At 40.7% G+C, this 23,926-nt stretch overlaps 1 protein-coding gene across 5 annotated transcripts in view; it reads right to left on the bottom strand.

Moving 5' to 3' along the window:
• SCAMP1 (secretory carrier membrane protein 1) overlaps positions 1-23,385 on the bottom strand; it is a 151,560-nt gene extending 128,175 nt beyond the window's left edge. For 2 of the 5 annotated variants that reach the window (XM_005899713.2, XM_005899716.3), the window contains exon 1: positions 22,675-22,883. In XM_005899713.2, coding sequence (XP_005899775.1) covers positions 22,675-22,731 — 57 coding nt within the window. In that variant the 5' untranslated portion in view covers positions 22,732-22,883. Of the gene's footprint in view, positions 1-22,674; positions 22,898-23,326 lie in introns of those variants that run through there. The other 3 variants (XM_070377255.1, XM_070377254.1, XM_005899715.3) reach the window with 3 other exon arrangements.
• Positions 23,386-23,926: the final 541 nt, after the last annotated feature.

The following is a 23,926-nucleotide window of genomic DNA, read 5'->3' as shown; positions in this document are numbered from 1 at the left end:
TCTCTTGTGTTGTTGGAAGAGGGTGTTTGCTATGACCAGTGCATTTTCTTGGCAAAACTCTATTAGTCTTTGCCCTGCTTCATTCCGTATTCCAAGGCCAAATTTGCCTGTTACTCCAGGTGATTCTTGACTTCCTACTTTTGCATTCCAGTCCCCTATAATGAAAAGGACATCTTTTTTGGGTGTTAGTTCTAAAAGGTCTTGTAGGTCTTCATAGAACCGTTCAACTTCAGATCTTCAGCATTACTGGTTGGGGCATAAACTTGGATTACTGTGATATTGAATGGTTTGCCTTGGAAACGAACAGAGATCATTCTGTCGTTTTTGAGATTGCATGCAAGTACTGCATTTCAGACTCTCTTGTTGACCATGATGGCCACTCCATTTCTTCTGAGGGATTCCTGCCTGAAGTAGTAGATATAATGGTCATCTGAGTTAAATTCACCCATTCCAGTCCATTTCAGTTCGCTGATTCCTAGAATGTCGACATTCACTCTTGCCATCTCTTGTTTGACCACTTCCAATTTGCCTTGATTCATGGACCTGACATTCCAGGTTCCTATGCAATATTGCTCTTTACAGCATTGGACCTTGCTTCTGTCACCAGTCACATCCACAGCTGGGTATTATTTTTGCTTTGGCTCCATCCCTTCATTCTTTCTGGAATTATTTCTCCAATGATCTCCAGTAGCATATTGGGCACCTACTGACCTGGGGAGTTCCTCTTTCAGTATCCTATCATTTTGCCTTTTCATACTGTTCATGGGGTTCTCAAGGCAACAATACTGAAGTGGTTTGCCATTCCCTTCTCCAATGGACCACATTCTGTCAGAGATGGGAATACCAGACCACCTGACCTGCCTCTTGAGAAATCAGTATGCAGGTCAGGAAGCAACAGTTAGAACTGGACATGGAACAACAGACTGGTTCCAAATAGGAAAAGGAGTACGTCAAGGCTGTATACTGTCACCCTGCTTCTTTAACTTATATGCAGAGTACATCATGAGATACGCTGGACTGGAAGAAACACAAGCTGGAATCAAGATTGCCGAGAAAAATATCAATAACCTCAGATATGCAGATGACACCACCCTTATGGCAGAAAGTAAAGAGGAACTAAAAAGCCTCTTGATGAAAGTGAAAGTGGAGAGCGAAAAAGTTGGCTTAAAGCTCAACATTCAGAAAATGAAGATCATGGCATCCGATCCCATCACTTAATGGGAAATAGATGGGGAAACAGAGGAAACAGTGTCAGACTTTATTTTTGGGGGCTCCAAAATCACTGCAGATGGTGACTGCAGCCATGAAACTAAAAGACGCTTACTCCTTGGAAGGAAAGTTATGACCAACCTAGATAGCATATTCAAAAGCAGAGACATTACTTTGCCAACAAAGGTCTGTCTAGTCAAGGCTATGGTTTTTCCAGTGGTCATGTATGGATGTGAGAGTTGGACTGTGAAGAAGGCTGAGTGCCAAAGAATTGATGCTTTTGAACTGTGGTGTTGGAGAAGACTCTTAAGAGTCCCTTGGACTGCAAGGAGATCCAACCAGTCCATTCTGAAGGAGATCGGCCCTGGGATTTCTTTGGAAGGAATGATGCTAAAGCTGAAACTCCAGTACTCTGGCCACCTCATGCGAAGAGTTGACTCATTGGAAAAGACTCTGATGCTGGGAGGGATTGGGGTCAGGAGGAGAAGGGGATGACAGAGGATGAGATGGCTGTATGCCATCACTGAGTCAATGGACATGAGTCTGAGTGAACTCCAGGAGTTGGTGATGGACAGGGAGGCCTGGCGTGCTGCAATTCATGGGGTCACAAAGAGTTGGACACAACTGAGCGACTGAACTGAAGAATCTGACACGACTGAGTGACTTCACGTTCACTTTCATGCATTGGAGAAGGAAATGGCAACCCACTCCAGTGTTCTTGCCTGGAGAATCCCAGGGATGGGGGAGCCTGGTGGGCTGCCGTCTCCGGGGTCACACAGAGTCGGACACAACTGAAGCGACTTAGCAGCAGCAGCAGCAGCAACAGACTCTTTAATAGGACTTTCCTGGTGGCTCAGACTGTAAAGCATCTGCCTACGACGCGGGAGACCCAGGTTCGATCCCTGGGTCAGGAAGATACCCTGGAGAAGGAAATGGCACCCCACTCCAGTACTCTTGCTTGGAAAATCCCATGGACAGAGGATCCTGGTAGGCTATGGTCCATGGGTCGCAAAGAGTTGGACGTGACTGAGCCACTTCACTTTCACTTTTAGACTCTTTAATTATCTCATGTAATCCCCAGAACACAACCCTATGACTTTCATTCTATATCCTTTCTTTCACTGCTGAGAATACTAGCTCAGAGATATTTAAGTAATTTGCCCAAAATCATATGGCTAACAAGTGACGGGGTCAAGGATTCAATTTCAAATCTCACTCCAAAGACCAAGTTTTTAGAAGAAAATCTAATAAAGTATACAAATTGGTGTTTCAAATATGTCCTCAAAAGAAAAGGGCTGAATTAAATACTGCATTGCTCCATAAACTCTACCTAATCCAATCAATATTACACACTGGACTAGGTAACTTGATTAAATAAGAAATACCCAAGCTAGGGGCTGTAAGAGGTGCTACCTTCAGAGAGTAAAATTATTTTTTCCTACTCTATACTTCTCAGAGCTATTGGAATCGTACGAATTTAAAAGACACTGAGCGTGAGGAGGAAGAATTATCAGTACTATGAGAGAAGTCATTAAAAATCTCAGCAAAACTTTAAAACAACATTTAGCAAAACTTTTATAACTCATTATAAGGAGTGCTTAATAATCACTGGGAATTATTCAATAAATCATGATAGTGAAAAGTTAATATTCATTTTCACTGTCACTCATGAAAATCTTAAACTTGAGATTCAAAACTCATTTTTATAGACCAAGCCGCTCCTCAATAAATTAGAAACAATTGAAGCAAACACATCCAAGCAAATATACCTCATAAATGCAAATTAAAAGTTAAAAACCAAAACTTTAAACTGCACTTTTTGTCCATGTTAACACTAGCATTAAGTGCCAAAAATATCATTTCATTTTCTAGCCCCTCTATATTCTAAAGGAAGAATGGTTTGGAAACATTATTTCTGAATATAATATTCATTGTGTAGTCACTCAGTCATGTTCCTCTTTGCAACTCCATGGACGTCAGCATGACAGGCTTCCCTGTCCTTCACTATCTCCCAGACTAATATAATTTAGTGAAAATTTCATCTGGATAATTAATGGTGTATGGAAACGATGAGATGGTTGAATGGCATCATCGACTCAATGGACATAAGTCTGAGCAAACTCTGGGAGATAGTGAAGGACAAGGAAGCCTGGCCTACTGCAGTCTATGGGGTCACAAAGAGTCAGACATGACTAAACAACTGAACAAAAAGGGACTTAAATAATATAGAATGCAAGAAACTAGTTCTTAATCCAGAACTATTTCTTAATCCACATGTGCATGCTAAGTCACTTTGTGACCCCATGGACTGTAGCCCATCAGGTTCCTCTGTCCATGGGATTCTCCAGGCAAGAATAGTGGAGTCGGTCGCCATGCCGTTCTTCAAGGGATCTTCCCAACCCAGGGATTGAACCCATGTCTCTTCCAACTCCTGCACTGGCAGGCAGGTTCTCTACTGCTAGTACCACCTGGGAAGTCCACAGTCAAAATGAAATTAAGAGATGTGTTGTTTTCTTTGTTCTATTTTATACTGTCAACAACATTCTGAGCAGGAACTAACAGAAACGTTCTCACATTATCCTTACTAAAATCATTAAGGGAACAGTGTTCATCAAGTTCTTTAATTCCTAACTAAACTTGAAACAATAGAATGGGAAAGACTAGAGATCTCTTCAAGAAAATTAGAGATACAAAGATGGGCACAATAAAAGACAAATGGTATGGACCCAACAGAAGCAGAAGATATTAAGAAGAGGTGGCAAGAATACACAGAAAAACTATACAAAAAAGATCTTCATAAACCAGATAACCACAATGGTATGATCACTCACCTAGAGCTAGACATCCTGGACTGTGAAGTCAAGTGGGCCTTAGGAAGCATCACTACGAACAAAGCTAGTGAAGATGATGGAATTCCAGTTGAGCTATTTCAAATCCTGGAAGATGATGCTGTGAAAGTGCTGCACTCAATATGCCAGCAAATTTGGAAAACTCCACAGTGGCCACAGGACTGGAAAAGGTCAGTTTTCATTTCAATCCCAAAGAAAGCCAATGCCAAAGAATGCTCAAACTACTGCACAATTGCACTCATCTCACACGCTAGTAAAGTAATGCTCAAAATTCTCCAAGCCAGGCTTCAACAGTACACGAACCATGAACTTCCAGATGTTCAAGGTGGATTTAGAGAAGGCAGAGGAACTAGAGATCAAATTGCCATCATCTTCTGGATCATAGAAAAAGGAAGAGAGTTCCAGAGAAACATCTATTTCTGCTTTATTGACTATGCCAAAGCACATTATGTCTCCCAACTCAAGCGTGGATCCTTGACATTAGTGACTTCTCCAACTTTGTATTCCTGGTAATAGTACAGTGTCTATCGCAGTGTCTAATTCACTTTCAGCACTCCATATATTTTTGGCTAAATTATCCACTCTTATTCCATCTTCAATGATAAAAATCTCTTGAAAACAACTGAATTTGAAACACTTTATTCTCTAATATAGTCACAGCAATTACATAAAAACTTTAGGTAACTATAAAGACCTGATCAAACTGGCAAATGCTACAATTTAAATATAATGATTGATAAATATTGAAAATAATGTGTATGTGTGTCTGAGTCCCTTCTCTGTTCACCTGAAAGTAGCACAACATTGCTGATTGGCTCTTCCCTGAAACAAAAATTTTCGGTTAAAAAAAAAATTAAAAGAAAAAAAAAAGACTGAGAATATGTTTGCTTTTAAAATTATGCCATTGGATCCACTCAGTCACATGAACCATCTAACCAAAATCATAGAAAATAATCCACTGGCAGAAGAATTAGAAGCTTTATTGACAAATGCTATGAGATGTCACTCAAGTAAAGGGTGCCCGAACTCCAAATTCTGTATTTATTATGTGGCATCATGTCTGCACTACATGAGCTATATGAAAGCTAGTCAAAAGAAGAGAGTATGTCTAAAGATAGATCAGTGGCAAGAAACCTAAACAAATGACTTTTTAGACCACAGTAAAGCACTAAAAACTTGGATAATATCAAAATATTCTACATCTATAATAAATCCCTAAGAATTAAAACAGTTAAGTAACTTTAAATATACAACTGATACCTTTAACTATATACAAAAATTAACTTAAAATGAACCAAAGCCTAAATACATGCACTAAAATTATAAAACTCTTAGAAGAAAACACAGAAGAGAATTTTCATGACCTTGGATTAGACAATGATTTCTGAGATATAACACCCAAACCACAAGCAACAACAAAAAAATACACAATTAGGCTTCATTAAGATTTAAAACTTTCCTGCTGAAAAGTAAATCAAAAAAGTTTAAAAAAAAAAAAAAACCCCTACAAAATGGAAGAAAAATTTCACCTATATTTGATAAGTGATTTGTATCTAGAATATATTTTAAAACTTTATCTCAAAAAGACAATTTTTAAATGGGCAAAGGATCCAAATAGACATTTTTCTAAAGAAACTATACAAATGGCCACTAAGTACATGAAAAGTCACTCAACATTACTATTAGGGAAATGCAAATCATAATGAGATACCACTTCACACTACTAGAATGACTACAATAAAAAAGAAAGCACTGGCAAGGATGTTTAAAAAAAGGAGGTTAAAGAGAAAAAAGAAAGAAACTAGAATCCTCATACTCCACAGTAAGAATGTAAAATGGTACAGCCATTTAGTAAAATAGCTTGGCAATTAGCAAATAACCAGGCAACTTGACTCCTAGGTACATATCCATCAGTTCCGTTCAGTCGCTCAGTCGTGTCTCTTTGCGACCCCATGGACTGCAGCACGCCAGGCCTCCCTGTCCATCACCTACTCCCGGAGTTAACTCAAACTCATGTCCATCGAGTCAGTGATGCCATCCAGCCATCTCGTCCTCTGTCAGCCCCCTATTCTCCTGCCTTGAATCTTTCTCAGCATCAGGGTCTTTTCAAATGAGACAGTTCTTCACATCAGGTGGCCAAAGTATTGGAGCTTCAGCCTCAGCATCAGCCCTTCCAATGAATATTTAGGACTGATTTCCTTTAGGATGGACTGGTTGGATCTCCTTGAAGTCCAACAGACTCTCAAGAGTCTTCTCTAATACCACAGTTTAAATGTATCAGTTCTTTGGCGCCAAGGTCCCTGGTGTCTCAGATGGTAAAGAATCAGTCTGCAGTACAGAAGACCTGGGTTCAATCCTTGAGTTGGGAGGATCCCCTGGGGGAAGGCATGGCAACCCACTCCAATAGTCTTGCCCAGAGAATCCCGATGGACAGAGGAGTCTGGTGGCCTGCAGTCCATGTGTGTCAGACTCGCAAAGAGTCCAACACAACTGAGCAACTAAACAAGCACAGCTTTCTTTATAGTCCAACTCTCACACCATACATAACTACTAGAAAAACCATAGCTTTGACTAGATGGACCTTTGTTGGCAAAGTAATGTCACTGCTTTTTAATATGCTCTCTAGGTTGGTCTAGGTTCCTTTTCTTCCAAGGAACAGTTGTCTTTTAATTTCATGGCTACAGTCAACCATGTGAAGTGATTTTGGACCCAGAGATAATAAAGTCTTATCACTGTTTTCATTGTTTCCCCATCTATTTGCCATGAAGTGATGGGACTGGATGCCATGATCTTAGTTTTTTGAATGCTGAGTTTTAAGCCAATTTTTTCACTCTCCTCTTTCACTCAGCCTCCATCAAGAGGCTCTTTAGTTCCTCTTTGCTTTCTGCCATACGAGTGGTGTCATCTGCAATATCTGAGGTTACTGATATTTCTCCCAGCAATCTTGATTCCAGCTTGTGCTTCATCCAGCCCAGCATTTCGCATGATGTACTCTGCATGTAAGTTAAATAAGCAGGGTGACAATATATAGCCTTGCCGTACTCCTTACCCAATTTGGAACCAGTCTGTTGTTCCATGTCCAGTTCTAACTGTTGTTTCTTGTCTTGCATACAGATTTCTCAGGAGGCAGGTAAAGTGGTCTGGTATTCCCATCTCTTGAAGAATTTTCCACAGTTTGTTGTAATCCACACAGTCAAAGGAAGCAGATGTAGATGAAGCAATGTAAAAGCCAATGAAGCAGAAGTAGATGTTTTTCTGGAATTCTCTTACTTCTTCTATGATCCAATGGATGTTGGCAATTTGATCTCTAGTTCTTCTGTCTTTTCTAAATCCAGCTTGAATGTCTGGAAGTTTCTCAGTTCACGTACTACTGAAGCCTAGCTTGGAGAATTTTGAGCATTACTTTCCTAGTGTGTGAAATGAGTGCAATTGTGCAGTAGTTTGAACATTCTTTGACACTTTCTTTGGGATTAGAATGAAAACTGACCTTTTTCAGTCCTGTGGCTACTGCTGAGTTTTCCAAATTTGCTGGCATATTGAGTGCAGCACTTTCACAGCATCATCTTTCAGGATTTGAAAGAGCTCAACTGAAATTCCATCACTTCTACTAGCTTTGTTCACAGTGATGCTTCCTAAGGCCCACTTGACTTCACATTCCAGGATGTCTGGCTCTAGGTGAGTGATCACACCATTGTGGTTATCTGAGTCAGGAAAATCTCTTTCGTATAGTTCTTCTGTGTATTCTTGTCACCTCTTCTTAACATCTCTGCTTCTGTTAGGTCTATACCATTTCTGTCCTTTATTGAGCCCATCTCTGCATGAAATGTTTCCTTTGTATCTCTAATTTTCTTGAAGAGATCTCTAGTCTTTCCCATTCTATTGTTTTCCTCTATTTCTTTGCACTGTTGACTTAGGAAGGCTTTCTTATGTCCTTGCTATTCTTTGGAACACATATCCATATATCCACAGAAAAACTTGTACAAATATTCACAGCAGCATGATTCCTACCAGCCAAAAGTGGAAACAAGCCAAACTTATATCAACCGATGAATGTACAAATAAAATGTAGTATATCCATGCAATGGAATTATAATTTGACAATAAAAACAAATGAATTTCTGATACATGCTACAATATGAATAAAACTTAAACACATGATACTGTCAGTCATAAAAGACTACATTTTTTACAATTCCATTTATATGAAATGTCCAGAGAGAATATTAGTGGCTGCCTAGTGCTGGAGAAGTTGGGAGGGAAATGGGTAATGACTGTGAAAGGTCATGAGATTTCTTTTCAGAGTGATGAAAATGTTCTAAAATTGATAGTGATGCCACACAACTGTGAATACACTAAAAATCATTAAATTGTACCCATTAAATTGGTTAACAGTACGGTACAGCTTCCCTGGTGGCTCAGAGGTTAAAGCATCTGCCTGCAATGTGGGAGACCTGGATTTGATCCCTGGGTCGGGAAGATCCCCTGGAGAAAGAAATGGCAACCCACTCCAGTGTTTTTGCCTGGAGAATCCCATGGATGGGGGAGCCTGGTGGGCTACAGTCCATGGGGTCGCAAAGAGTCGGACTGGACTGAGGAACTTCACTTCACTTCTTCATGGTACATTAATTATATCTCAAAGTTGTTTTTAAGAAGATAATCAGTTGTAACATTTCTTGGAAGAAATGGTGCCAACCAGCTATAGATCCATATGCAGGGCTTTCCTGGTGGTCTAGTGGTTAAAAATCCACCGAGCAATGCAGGGGACATGGGTTCAATCCCTGGTCCGGGAAGGTCCCACAAGCTGGGGGGCAATCAAGCCCTTGCACCGTAACTACTGAGTCCACACACCGCAACTACTGAAGGCCACGTGTCCCAGGGCCTGTTCTCAGCATCACAAGAGAAGCCACTGAAATGCGAGGCCCCGTGCCGCAACGAAGAGAAGCTCCAGATCACTGCAACTAGAGCACGCACACATGGAAAAGAAGAGCCAGCACAGCCATAAATAAGCAGCAAGCCTTTTAAAAAAATCCACGTCTTCAAAATCTAAATACCAAATCACTCAGTGCCCTTATTAACTACAGAAACACTCATTAGGAAAGAAGTGAAAAAGATTGGGTAGGAGATCTGGCTCTCAGAGACTACAATGATACCAGAGTTTGCGTACTTACAAACTGGATACTTTATTTTAGCATCCTGCTCTTTGGAATCATGAAAATTTCTTATAAATTTGAGAAACTGGGTAGCTAAAAGAGCTAGATGCCCATCAAAAATGCACTAAAGTATACAGACATAAAAAGAAAAAGGACGATGGCAAAAACCAGGAAAATATTTGATCATATTTGTTCAACTGACTTGCGGACTCAAATGAGCACTAAAGAATGAGCCACTGCACTGACATCCTAAGGATGGGATGACACCCCTTATTTTCAATAGACTCTCAAGAGGTTTTCGCACCAAAAAAGTTTGTTTTGTCATATATACTGGTTCTGCACCAAGATTAATGAGTTTTCTGTCATTCATATTAAATACTGAAATAGCAAAACAATTACCACTAAATGTGGCCAGCAAATACCCATGAACAAATGTTTAAATGTCTCAGTAGTTTGGTCATATTACAGGCAGTCATTGAGAAGGAAACGGCAACCCACTCCAGTATTCTTGCCTGGAGACTGCCATGGACAGAGGAACCTGGTGGGCTACAGTCCATGGGGTCCATGGGGTCACACAGTCAGACACGACTTAGCAACTGAGCACACACACATAGGCAGTCAACTTTCAAGTGTAGCTTTACCACAGAAAATATACATGTTGTAAGGAACATTTTCTTAAACGAATTCTGGCTAAATAAATAACCTACTCTTACTAACTTAGTGGTTAAGCTCTTCAGACCAGCAAATCAAATCTACAACAACATATCCATGGGGAGAAAAGGTTCAGCATTCCAACTGTGACACCAGGGATTCATCCTGCCAGCTTCCCATGACTTCAAAAGGTAATCATAATCACAACTTTAAAAACTACTTAGCCTCAAATATAATAATAAAAAAAATAGATATCCTTTTTAAAAATCAACATTAAACAACCAAGTTTACAACTTTTCACCATTTAAACAAAGTTTGCACCACAAGGTAATTTGTCATAAAAATAAAATGAACTCTCATTATTATTCTCAGGTCAAGTTGTGATATATAATAGCTTCTAAAATTCCCATGCTTTGTAAGACAACCAGTAATTTCTATGTTTTGTTTTTGTTGCTATTTCTGTTAATACCAAAAGTTTAAAAGTTAATAAAAATTAGAGTCTGCCTTAGAAAATATAGGCAATTTAGGGATAAAATAAAGGAGAAGAATAAATAATCACATGTTGCAACCAAAGAGAAACTTGCACCATTATTTATTTCATTTATCTGTTATTTTAAGAGCTTATCTTTGTCTTAATTCAAAAGCAAACTCCTGTAACTATAAGAAGTGTAAAAAAAAAACATCAAGTAAATATGGAAAGCAGAAAAATTAAGCAATTTGCCTGAGGTCACCTAGCTAGGAGGTGGACAAGCAAATTTAGGCTGCCTGGCTCCAATGCCACCCTTTTACCTACTCCCTGGACCACCTCTGTAGATTTCACTAACTCCTTCCTCTAAGCCCCCGGCGCTGGGGTAAGAACACATAAATATTTGCCTGCAATACATACAGCTCACGGAACATTTTCTTACGAACTCAACTCTAAATGGTGGTTAAGCTCCCCTGAGATTCAAATATAAACATTTCCATACATTTTTTTTTAATCAAGTAGAAAAAGCATGTAACACTTCTTTGAAGTTTAGGGAATACATTAATTACACTTTTATAATATGCCCCTTACTTGTAAGCAATTCACTAAAATTTATGACTACTTGAGATGCCAAAAATTAGGCATGGTAGGCCATAAATAAAACCACAAGACTGGCTAAATCAAGCTAAAACAAGCATAAACTACTTTGGGAAAACAGTAAATTTCTGCTAGTATGCCAGCCCCAGCCATGACTGGCCCATATTCTTGATCCTCTTTTCCTATCACCTACCACTCCCCACATATATCCCACATCACTGTATGAGAATTCTAACCAGCACTGGAGGATTCTTGCAGACAAAAGGACTGCCAACAGCATATATATAACTCTACCTTTGCTTATTTCTCTTGAACAAAGAAACATCCAATACTCGTTGAGTATATACTGTTCGTATGATATGCCCTGTTCTGTTTGATAAGCAAAAATCTTTAACAGCTACATATACTAAATCATTGCTTTCAAATGTCTAATTTATTTTTCTTCTATTAACAATCAAGTTAAAATTATCAATATATACCTATCACAAATCCTTTCTTCCTAGTTTGATCTCACCAAAAGTCAGTGTTTGATCTCAGCGATACTCAAAATGCACAACACATTTATAATTTACACTTATTCCTTGCTTTATTCTTTTAAGAGGTTGTAACAGTTTTGCTGATAAAAAAAAAATTCAGTAATTCATCTGTACCCTGTAAAATAAACAGAAGTCTCTTATAAAGAAAAAAAAGTATCAAGTTGGTAATATTGATGTATTCATAATTACATTCCAAAAACAAGCATTAAACTCATTATTATACTTTTTTTAAGTTTTGAAACAAGCAGAGATTAGAAACAGTTGCAACACTAGCTCTATTGATTTGGGAAGATTAGCAAGCTAATAGATATACACATATACACACACACACACACTCTCTCTCTCTCTCTCTCTCTCTCTCTCGGACTTCAGCAGGTTCTTGGGAGCCATTTTGCATGAAATATGAAGGGCTTTTTAACAAAAATACTTCATTTCTTTTGCGAAAACATAGATTATGAATAAAGTTTACAACAAGGGTGCCAAGCTCATTCAAAGGGGAAGGAACAGTCTGTCCAACAAATGGTGTTGGAATAACCGGATATCCACATTCAAAACAGTGAAGTTGAACCTTACTTTACACCCTACACAAAAATTAACACAAAATCCATCAGAAAGCTAAACATAAGAGCTAAAACTATAAAACTTCTTAAAGAAAACTGGGATAAATGTTCACGACCTGAGGTCTGACAAAGGACTCTTAGATACAATATCAAAACAAAGAATCTATAGATAACTTGGACTTAATCAGAATTTAGAACTTTTGTGCTTCAAAGAACATTAACAAAAAAGTAACCAACAAAATGGGAGAAAACACTTGTAAATCATTTATCTGCATAAAGAACTTAAATCCAGAATATATTTTTTAAAAGTCTCTTACAATTCAATGAAAGACAACCAAATTTTGAAATAGGCAAAGGATATGAATAGACATTTCTCCAAAGATGTTATACAAATGGCCAATAAGCACATAAAAATAAATTCAACATTATATGACAAGATGCAAGTCAAAACCAAAATGAGATTCTTCACATTCACTAGGATGGCTAGAATTATTAACAGGTAACAAGTGATGGTTAGGACATAGGGAAAGTGGAATCCTCATACACTGCAGGCAGCAATATATACGAAATGGTGCAGCCACTTTGAAAAACTGTCTGGCTATTCCTCAAAGGATTCAATATATTTACCAAAGCCCCAGAGATTCTACTCCCAGGTATACACCCAAGAAAATTAATACAAATGTTCAAACAAAAACTTGTACACAGATGTTTATAGCAGCATTATTCATAATACTCAAAAGGTAGAAACAACTCAAATATCCATCAACTGATGAACTGGCATTACTAATTCTTACAAGCACCCAAAGCCAAATGCCAGAGAGATTACTGGATTGCTCTCTGCACACGTTTACGAGGACTTCTTGTGGCATTCCTTGCACAGGGAAGGGGATTTGGTACAAAGTCAAATCCAGCCAACCTCCACATTGTCTTTTACATTCCACACCTATGAAACATTGGGAAATTTCCTTCTTGTGATTTAAAAACACCTCATAGTGTCTGAATTTTCATTATCACCAAAAACTAAGTACAACTTTAACTGTATCATGACAACCTGTATTCTATCATTTATATCTGTACTCAGTCTAGATATAGGCTTGATTCAATCATGATTTTGGTTAGAAGATGTTACTTTGCATTTACCTGTAAGCAATTCTGCTTGAAAAAAAACGGATTCTGCATACAAAGAAAGATTCCATGTTTCACAAAGGCTGGAATTCTTCAAAACATGGCAATATCTCTTGTGGTTCAAGAGCAGCTCTAATAAGGACTGCAGTTCTAGAAAATGACCTCAGAAGCCCTGGTCATATGATTCCTACTCCGGTGCTTCATGATTAAGATAATCTGGCTCTCTTCTCATGTCTTTCCATAGTTATCCCCACTACTTTATTCTGTAACTTTTTCTCTGTGCTCTCAGTTCATGTTCGTAAGAGAAAAAGTTCAGTTAACTATCACTGTTCTTGTTGGGGCAAAATCTTTGGACCAAGAGCTCTTATCTGTTCCTGATCAGCCTAAAGACCTGCTTCTGCTGAGCCTTTGATAAGATCAGTCAGCTACCGCCAGCATGGCAAGCATCACGCAATAAAGGAGATGACAGCCTGGGCGGAAGCAGTCACTTCAGGCTGCTCCCTCGGTACATGCTGGGACACAGAGCATAATAGCATCCTAGAACTTAAACCCTCTTCTCTGAGCTGACCAGACTCAATTCTGATATCCGATATATTAAAACATGAAAGAATTTATGCATTCACAAATGGTCCATAAGTGTATAAAAATGTAACAGAGACTTTTAAAATGAGGGGGGGAAAAAAAACTCAAAACACGAAAATCTCTGCCTTAGCACCTGTGATAAGTCATTCAAATTCTGCAAGAATTCCTTCAAGTGCTGAGGAACTCCATATCTAAAAACCATTGTCAGACTATTCTAATAGATTTTTTTTTTTTTTTTACATCTTTAGGTTAGGACTAAATCTATTTTCACATAAACTCTGCCATTTGGCCTTTTTTCTGAAGCAAGAACAAATTTATTCACTCAACCAACTAAGAATCCTTCAAGTATCTATATATCTCAAATTTCCCTTTAGTCTTCTATAGACTAAACCCATTGAATAAACTTACATAATTCTTCCGAGGACTTGATTCCATACGCATGGTCATTCTGACTTCGTCCTAGGCACAACCTATCTTGCTCAAACCACTCTTTAAACATGTACTTGAAACTAAAAGCAATACCCATTGGATGGACAAAAATAGAACATTGTAGACTCACTTTTAAGAACTGGTAACTAACTTCATTAATCCAATATATATTTTTCAAGAACCACCTAACACTGTGATTCATATTAAGAAAATACCCAGTAAATTTCCTGGATCTTCATTCAACACTACTAAAATATTAAATACACTCCAAAAGACCTTTTGGTGGGAGGCAACATCAGCAAAAGAACAGTTTATATTTAAAAATTCTCACAATCACATTTTCTGTTACAACTATTGTTAAAAGCAAGGACCAAAATATTACAAAACATATTCAAACACTAGTTTCGTCATTTAGTTATTGTGACAGATACCCCACCCACCCTAGCAGCTTGAAAGCTTTCACTGGAGGTAGGAGACACTCAATCTAGACAAAAGGCTTCCACATATCTTTAGAGTATTGATCCATAGCACCCTGACACTCTACCCTAAATAAATAAGACTGTCTCAAAAAGAATTATGGATGTGTTTTAAAGGATAGTTTGAATTTGTATAAAATGAACAAGATATTAGATCTGATAGACAGAGTGCCTGAAGAACTATGGCCAGAGGTTGGTAAAACTGTACAGCAGACAGTGATCAAAACCATTCCCAAGAAAAACAAATGAAAAAGGCAAACTGGTTGTCTGAGGAGGACTTACAAATGGTTGAGAAAAGAAGAGAAGTTAGAGGCAAAGGAGAAAAGGAAAGATATACCTATCTGAATGCAGAGTTCCAAAGAATAGCAAGGAGAGATAAGAAAGCCTTCCTAACACAACAATGAAAAGAAATATAGGAAAACAAAAGGATGGGAAAGACAAGCGATCTCTTTAAGAAAATTAGAGATACCAAAGGAACATTTCATGTAAATATGTGCACAGTAAAGGCCAGAAACACTAGGGACCTAACAGAAGCAGAAGATATTAAGAAGAGGTGGCAAGAATACACAGAAGAACTATATAAAAAAGGTCTTCATGACCCAGATAACCATGATGGTGTGATCACTCACCTAGAGCCAGACATCCTGGAGTGGGAAGTTACAGGGGTCTTAGGAAGCTTTACTACCAACAAAGCTAGTGGAGGTGACAGAATTCCAACTGAGCTATTTCAAATCCTCAAAGATGATGCTGTGAAAGTGCTGCACTCAATATGCCAGCAAATTTGGAAAACTCAGCAGTAGCCACAGGACTGGGAAAGGTCAGTTTTCATTCCAATCCCAAAGAAAGGTACTGTCAAAGAATGTTCAAACTACCGCACAATTGTGCTCATTTCACACATTAGCAAAGTAATGCTCAAAATTCTCCAAGCCAGACATCAACAGTACATGAACCAAGAACTTCCAGATGTTCAAGCTGGATCTAGAAAAGGCAGAGGAACCAGAGATCAAATTGCCAGCATCCACTGGACCATCGAAAAAGCAAGAGAATTCCAGAAAAACATGTAATTCTGCTTCACTGACTTAGACTTTATGTGGATCACAACAAACTGTGAAAAATTCTTCAAGAGATAGGAATACCAGATCACCTTACCTGCCTCCTGAGAAATCTGTACGCAGGTCAAGAACCAACAGTTAAAATCGGATATGGAACAACGAACTGGTCCCAAATTGGGAAAGGAGTACGTCAGGCTGTATATTGTCACCCTGCTTATTTAACTTCTATGCATAGTACATCATGAGAAATGCTGGGCTAGAGGAAGTACAAGCTGAAATCAAGACTGCTGGGAGAAATATCAATAACCTCAGATATGCAGATGACACCACCCTTATGGCAGAAAGCAAAGAGGAACTAAAGAGCCTCTTGATGAAAATGAAAGAGGAGAGTGAAAAAGCTGACTTAAAAATCAACATTCAAAAAAATAAGATCATGGCATCCAGTCCCATCACTTCATGGCAAATAGATGGGAAACAGTGGAAACAGTGACAGACTTTTTTCTCTTGGGCCCCAAAATCACTTCAGATAGTGACTGCAGCCATGAAATTAAAAAACGCTTGCTCCTTGAAGAAAAGCTATGACCAACTGAGACAGCATATTAAAAAGCAGAGACATTACTTTGCTGACAAAGGTCCATATAGTCAAAGTTATGATTTTTTCAGTAGTCATGTATGGATGTGACAGTTGGACCATAAAGAAGGCTGAGCACTGAAGAATGGATGCTTTTTAACTGTGGTGCTAGAGAACACTCTTGAGAGTCCCTTGGACTACAAGGAGATCAAACCAGTCCATTCTAAAGGAAACCAATCTTGAATATTCATCGGAAGGACTGATGAAGAAGCTGAAGTTCCAGTACTTGTGGCCACCTGATGCAAACGGCCAAGTCATTACAAAAGACCCTGATGCTGGGAAAGACTGAAGGCGGGAGGAGAAGGGGACGACAGAAGATGAGATGGTTGGACGGCGTCACCGACTCAATGGACATGGGTTTGATCAGGCTCCAGGAGACGGTGAGGACACTGAGGCCTGGCATGTTGCAGTCCAGGGGGTTGCAGTCGCAGAGTTGGACACAACTGAGCAAATGAACAACAAGAGGAACAAAATTGTCAAGAGAGTTGTACCAGCCTGGACTAAAAGAAACAATTTCAAATTGAAGAGAGTTTTTTTGGACTCCTAATTGTCAATGAGAAGGAAGCAGATTGAAAAATACTACTCAGTCACAAATGGATAATTTACAGAAAAGAAGGGCTTCTTAAAGGGTAGAGCCACAAGCAGAAGAAGATAAAAGATTAGGAAATATTTCCAAGGTAACAGAAATGGGCCCTAATCAAAGAACATGCATTGCCCCCAAAGCAGGGGACCCCAACTAATGAGCCAGGCTCGATTTCATACTTGCTATTCACACCAGTGGGCTTCAAAGGTGGCTCAGTGGTAAAGAATCTGCCTGCTAATGCAGGAGACGCAGGTTCGATCCCTGCTAGGGAAGATCCCCTGGAGAAGGCAATGGCAGCCCACCCCAGGATTCTTGCCTGGGAAATCCCACGGACAGAGGAGCCTGGCAGGCTGCAGTCCACGGGTCACAAAGAGTCAGACACGACGAGGATGCACACACATCTTACCAGCGCCAGGGATGTGCCTCCCACTCCTCCTCCATATGGTGGGAATTCTACTCACGTTATCCTGTACGTGTCTCACCACTGTATGCTGGGTTTATCGTTTCAGTTCCCAGGTCTATATCAAGAGGGACACAGTTCCTTTCATCAAGAAGTGAAGTCTCATCCTCCCAACTCCTTTTTTTAATCTGGACTGTTTGGGGGCTTGTTTTTACTAACAGAATTCTAGCAGAAGTGAAATGACTCAAGAAGCCTTGTGGCTTTTACTCTTTTCCTCTTGAAACACTGCTGCTACCATGAAAAGAGCCCAGACTCCTCCTAGGAGAGGCCACATGAAAGAGAACCTATTTTGCGCCCACTAATAGCCCCAGGTAACCACCAGGACATCTTATGCTACCCAACCCTAGCCAAGCTGCCAGATGACTGAAGGCACATGAGTGACTCTAGACAATAACATTTAAAAACAAACTGCGCAGCTAAATCTAACTCAAATAACAAAATACTGAACAAATAAATGCTGTTTTAAGCCACTACATTTTGGGATTACAGGCAATCATCCTTTAGTATATAAGCAGGGATTGGTTTCAGGAGCCCCTTTGGATACTAAAATCCACAGATGTCAAGTCCCTTATATAAGCCAGTGTTACGCAGTTGGCCTCCAAATTCAAGGATTGTGCATGTAGTGAATATTTGTTACACAGCAATAGATACCTGCTGCTGCTGCTGAGTCGCTTCAGTCGTGTCCGACCCTGTGTGACCCCATAGACGGCAGCCCACCAGGCTCCCCCGTCCCTGGGATTCTGCAGGCAAGAACACTGGAGTGGGTTGCCATTTCCTTCTCCAATGTGTGAAAGTGAAGAGTCAAAGTGAAGTCGCTCAGTCGTATCCGACTCTTCGCGACCCCACGGACTGCAGCCTACCAGGCTCCTCCGTCCATGGGATTTTCCAGGCAAGAGTACTGGAGTGGGGTGCCATCGCCTTCTCCATAGGTAACTGAGAGAGGTAAATAAAATAATGACGCATCTTTATTTGATGAAATACAATCAGCAGCTCAATGGAAGCTTTTTAAAAATACCGACCTGAGGAAAACAGTGGGAACTCATGCAGTTGACATGAACATAAAATACCATAAATTACTACCAATATGTCCCAGATTAATGCTGAAAGATAAAGTTTCCAAAGTTAGACTACCACAGAAAAATTCCTTAAAGTCCTTTCCTAGTGCTATCCAATCTCCAGTCTTAACATTTTAAATGGGTAAGAGTGCTATCCACTTACTTTAAATGAACACAAAATGGGTAACGTTCAGGAATTATGGACCTCTTTTTAAGACAAGGTTTTCGATTTTCAACTTCAAATAAACTCTGAGGATACCACTGGTATTACTGAAACTAAAAAGACAACTTAAATAAGAACACTGAATTGTAGGCCGTTTTAAATAGATTATTTCAATAGAGTAGAATTAATTTTTGAGGTTAAAGTGGACAGTTGCTCAATTTTAATACAGAGATTTTTTTATTGAGGAGGAAGCATGTGTAGTGACAAAGCACTAGAATTCAGACAACCTGCGTCTGATCTAGTAGAACAAAGTAAAGCAAACCACTTATTTTTGACCTTGATTCCTCAGTTATGACCCACCAAACAGCTTCTAACAGCATTCTAGAAGACTCAAAGGGAATATGAATTTCACGAAATTAATAAGCAAAAATAAAATGGTTAACTATACAGTCCCTTGAATTACTCTTAATACTAATTATCTAATTAAAGCCACCTTGCTTTGAGTAGTTATAACACACTAAATGTGTTACAACACACTAAATGTATGTTCACCTAATTCTACTAACAATCCTATGAAGAAGGTACTGAAAGGTTGTTGTTGAATCACACAAAGACACCGGGATTCTTGGCCCCCGGAGGAGAAGAATTCAATCCGGGGCCAGAGACGAGGCTTGATCGCTCAGAGCTTTTGTGTAATAAAGTTTTATTAAAGTATAAAGGAGATAGAGAAAGCTTCTGACATAGGCATCAGAAGGGGGCAGAAAGAGTGCCCCCCTGCTAGTCTTCAGTTGGATGTTATATAGTCACTAGCAGTCTGTTAATGAAAGAAAGGAATGTCTTAAAAATCAGAATGGCACCAGGCCCCTCAACCATAAGATGCATTTTGGGATAATCTTGGCACAAAATGGTTTATCCTGGGCCATAAAAAGATTAACTTGAATCTTGAAGAAGGGCAGACCACCATACAAATAGTTTAATTTACATAGATTAGGAACAGTATCTGAGTATAACATACTGGTTTGTCAAGTAGGTTCTGAGCCAAGAGGCGGAACTGACTTGAAGACAGAGTCTGGGGTAAACGCATAGCATATTAGCATAGCTTAAGACAAACATTTCCACAAGAAAAAGGCATTGGTTATCTCTAGGTTTGAGAATAGTTAACTTCAGGCGAAACCAGGTGTCATTCTGGCAACACTGTATTTTAAGAGAAACCTCCTTTTAAATTTGTATAGAGAAGGAAAAAATATCGCTAGTGTATTTCCTCCCGCCGCTTAAGAGAGATAAAAATGTCTGACACTTGCTGGCTACTTCCTCCCTTTGGAGACCCCTGGCCTTCCTGCCTGTTACCCTCTCAGTACTATTACTATATTCTACCTAACAGTAAACTAAGGTATAGAGGCTAAGCAACTTTCCAAGGTTTTGCAGCTGGCCTGTTGGAAACAAAGCCAGAATCAAATGCAGTGTTTTTGTTTTTAACTCTTGAGCCAAAACTTTTAAATACAATATGAGACCCTCAAGTTCTAGCACCAAACACAACACAAGAATTCTGATGTCAGAACTGCAAACAGGCAAGATTATACAGTGCCATCAGCAACACAGCAAGAATCAGGTGATCTAAATTCTAATGCCAATTCCACACGACCCACATCTGGATGTAAGACATTGGGCAAGTTAGCAATTTAGCACTGGAAATCAAGTGTTTTAAATCAAGAAGAAATTAGGATGGCTGACAAATGTGAAATACATATATTTTTCAAATATGAACTTTATTTTTGAATACTAAAATATTTCAAATATTGAAAATACGAACAGGTTTGTAGGGAAAGTTGATGCTAAGGTAACACAAAGACGAATCTGGGAATGTTTTATATTTAAGTAGAGATGACCACAAATGCTATTTCAAAAATCAACATTTACATGAAAGGAAACCAACAGTAGCAAGAAGAAAGAATATGCTATAAAGGTAAACTTTTACTTTGAGAAGAAAAAGGCAGCTGAACTTAAATGGAAAGATAAAAGGTCAGGTACACAATGACAAAACAGTCAATGAAAATAGATAAAGGTGTACTACCAAGACCCCTTTAGGCCTGAACTGATCTATCCTTCGAAGAATTTTATGAACCTAAATACTCATTGTCCTCTAAATGCATCCAGTTATAAAGAACAAGAACAGTTTATAATTTTATGCCACAACGAATGAGTATTTAAAGCTACTTTGGGGTTTAGAATTGCTACAGCAACCTTAAGTACTGCAGAAGAGGAAAGAGTCGTGGACACATTATATGCGACGAAAAAGTAGTCTGTACTCAGAGCCCTTTGGTGACCTAAATGGGAAGGAAATACAAGAAAGAACATATGCATGCATGTAGCTGATTCACTTTGCTGTACAGCAGAAACTAACACAACACTGTAAAGCAACTATAGTCCAATAATAATTACTAATTTAAAAAAAGCAGTCTGGGCTAAAAAGGCAACATTGTCTTGCCCTAACAAGAGAATTAGCTACCTAACAAAAGCCAGGAAATGGAACCGTATAATAGAAAATAGCAAAACGGTCAGATGCTAAATAGCATCAATGAACTGTCTGAATTAGGAAGAGCTGACAGATTCTGTGTTATACCTCAAAATATTCTAAAATACCCATTTGGCAAGTTATGAGATGTCGCTTCAGAATGCCTATGATTAAACAATAATCTAATTTTCCACAACATGGAATGATGGAATACTAAATACTAATTTCTAGGGGGAAAAAAAAATTCTCCTCAAAGTACAACCATATTATCTCTAAAACCTGAAAGTTTCAGGCTAGGTGTATAGAAATTTCTTAAGTGATATTAGAGGCAACGAATAGCTGAGTCCATTCTACATTTCTACAGAGTGAGTCAAACTGTCGATGACAACCAGAATCATTTACTTAAGATAATCCTCCATGAAATTAGCAGGCGATCATCAGGGAAGGGGTGTTTCTCCTTTTCTAGAATTCTTAATAAAACCAGGAGTAAAAAGAAAAGATGTAAACTCAACAAGCCAGAAAAGTGATCCTTGTATGACCACTAATTGTTACTACTGTATTGATACATATGCAGGGGAAATTAAAGAACCAACTTCAAGAAATAGTCAGAAACAAATTACACGTGCTAAACAAATGCGATCACTAAGAAACCTGGAGTGGTACTTTTTAGAAAGATAGTTCCTTTGACGTTGCATTAATTTAGGCGCAGATAATGAACGTCTTAGCCACCTTCCTTTACCCTTTTCTAAGCCAAGCCCTTCGGAAGCTGGAATCTACAAGGCAGACTACCAAGAAGGAAAGAAGCTCACGGTGGAAATGCTATCCTCACAGAGCCCAGAGAACAGCTGACGCCCCAGAAGCTTGGAAAATATCCCGTTTACCTTACTAAGAGCGCTTAGAAAGGAAGACGATCGTCCACGTGCACTATTGTTTTCCAGGTGCGTTTATTTATATGTAACTTAGGCTTTGATATCAGTACCTCCAACCTCAGGCAAACGGTGGGGAGGAGGAATGGCAGCGCCGCGTGTGGTATCCGGGCGCAACACAAGTTAAGAAAATAAAAACAAAACCCTTTTCAAAAATTACATTGTACTCGGTGCCCTCACCTCTCCTCCACATCGCTGCCATCACCCCCACGCAGCTCCCCGCAGCCGCCGCCTCGGGTCCCCATGACAACCCCTCCCGAGGGCGAGCCCCCTTCTGCTGCGGCGTGCTGGCCCTCGGCCCGGCCCGGCCGCGCCGGCCTGGCAGGTGACAAGCCCACCGGCCAGGCAGGTGACAAGTCCACCTGCTCCGGGCGCTCGCTCGCCCCGCTCCCGGGAGGCGGGCCGGGAACCCCGCAGCCTCGGGAGCCCCCACTCCCGGGCCAGGGCACGACCCTCTCCGGTCGGGGACGAGGGGGGAGCCCGGCTGCATGGAGAGCTCAGGAGGTCCCACTCTGACCCCCACACGAGTGACACAGGGGCCGCAGCGGCCCCGCGCCTCGGTCTCAGGGGCTGAGTAGCGGGCGCCGTGGGCGCGAAGGAAACTTGTCGGTTTACACAAACGACGCGTCACCGCGGCGGGAGATGCTGGGGACGACGCTCACCTTGAAAGGGTTGTTGAGGTCCGGGTCGGCAAACGGGTTACTGTCGAAGTCCGACATCTCGCGCTCGGCGTCACCCACCCGACCCAGGCGCCGAGAGAGAGACGGGCGAGGCCGCCGCCCCCTGCGCGCTCACGTCGCCGCCGCCGCCGCCGCCGCCGCGCAGATCCGGGGGCGGCTCGAGAGGCCGCCCGGCAGGCCGCGCCACTGAGCATGCCCGGTGCGGCGGGCCGCCGGCGCCGCGCCGCCTTCGCGGCCCCGGTCCTCCCGGCCGCGTCCCGCGATCCGGGCTTTCGCGGCGACCTAGTAGGAACGAGGGGCTGGGGAGGCCGCGAGCCGAGGTGCTCGGGGCTAAGCGCCCTGCCGAGGCTCGGCGTTTGAATGAGCGGGGCGTCTCTCTGGATATGGTTGTATTACTGGTTTAAAATCGGCCCCCTGAGGCCGAGCGTAACTTAGGGGAGAGGTCGCACGTTGCGAGTAAGAAAAAGATACACTGAGCCCACGTTTCAAGGCTAGAAAGGCAGCTCGGGACGCAGGCTACACAACTCGGGAAGGAGTGGCTACTGGGCGCAGAGGAGCGGGGAACCTGTCTCCAAAAACAACTCCCCGTGATGCCCAGTCCTCGCTGATGAATTTCGCACACCCTTGACCCCACCTGGGAATCCAGGCCTTCAGGTTTCTCCGCCCCTGGGTTGCTGCCAAGTCACGGAGACCAGCCTCGATGCCACCGATCTGGACTGGCTCCGCGGAGGTTTGAGAACGAGTCAATACCAGGGTCTGGCCCTTTCTACCATCCTCCAGAATCTGCAAAATGGCTACGTCTCCGGAAATGATCGCGGGGTGGCACAGGTCCAGAGATCAAGGCCTTCAAGTAATCATCTACTTACTAGATGACAAACAGATGCCGTCTTTGTTTTCATTCAGGCCTTTGGGGGCAAAATATACACCTCTGTTTTCCTAGTCACTATCCAACACCAGTGGAGAAGGGCATGGCAACCCGCTCCAGTATTCTTACCTGAAGAATCCCATGGACAGAGGAGCCTTGTGGCTAGAGTCCACGGGGTCCGAAGCGACTTAGCACGCACGCACACACCCAACACCAGCGATTACAAAAAATGAGTACGATATGAAATTTATTTGTATCATGTGTTGTCTCACCCCTGAACTTAATGAAAGGGCATCTCTGTATTATTCCCTTCTCACGTTCCTTTTGCTCTAACAGCAAAACATTTAGCAGACCAAGCTAGAAAAAGCC

The sequence above is a fragment of the Bos mutus genome, chromosome 10 (genome assembly GCF_027580195.1).
Source record: "Bos mutus isolate GX-2022 chromosome 10, NWIPB_WYAK_1.1, whole genome shotgun sequence".
Lineage (NCBI taxonomy): Eukaryota > Metazoa > Chordata > Mammalia > Artiodactyla > Bovidae > Bos > Bos mutus.
Note: the sequence above shows the minus strand (reverse complement) of the source record. Positions and strands in the feature narration are given on the sequence as shown.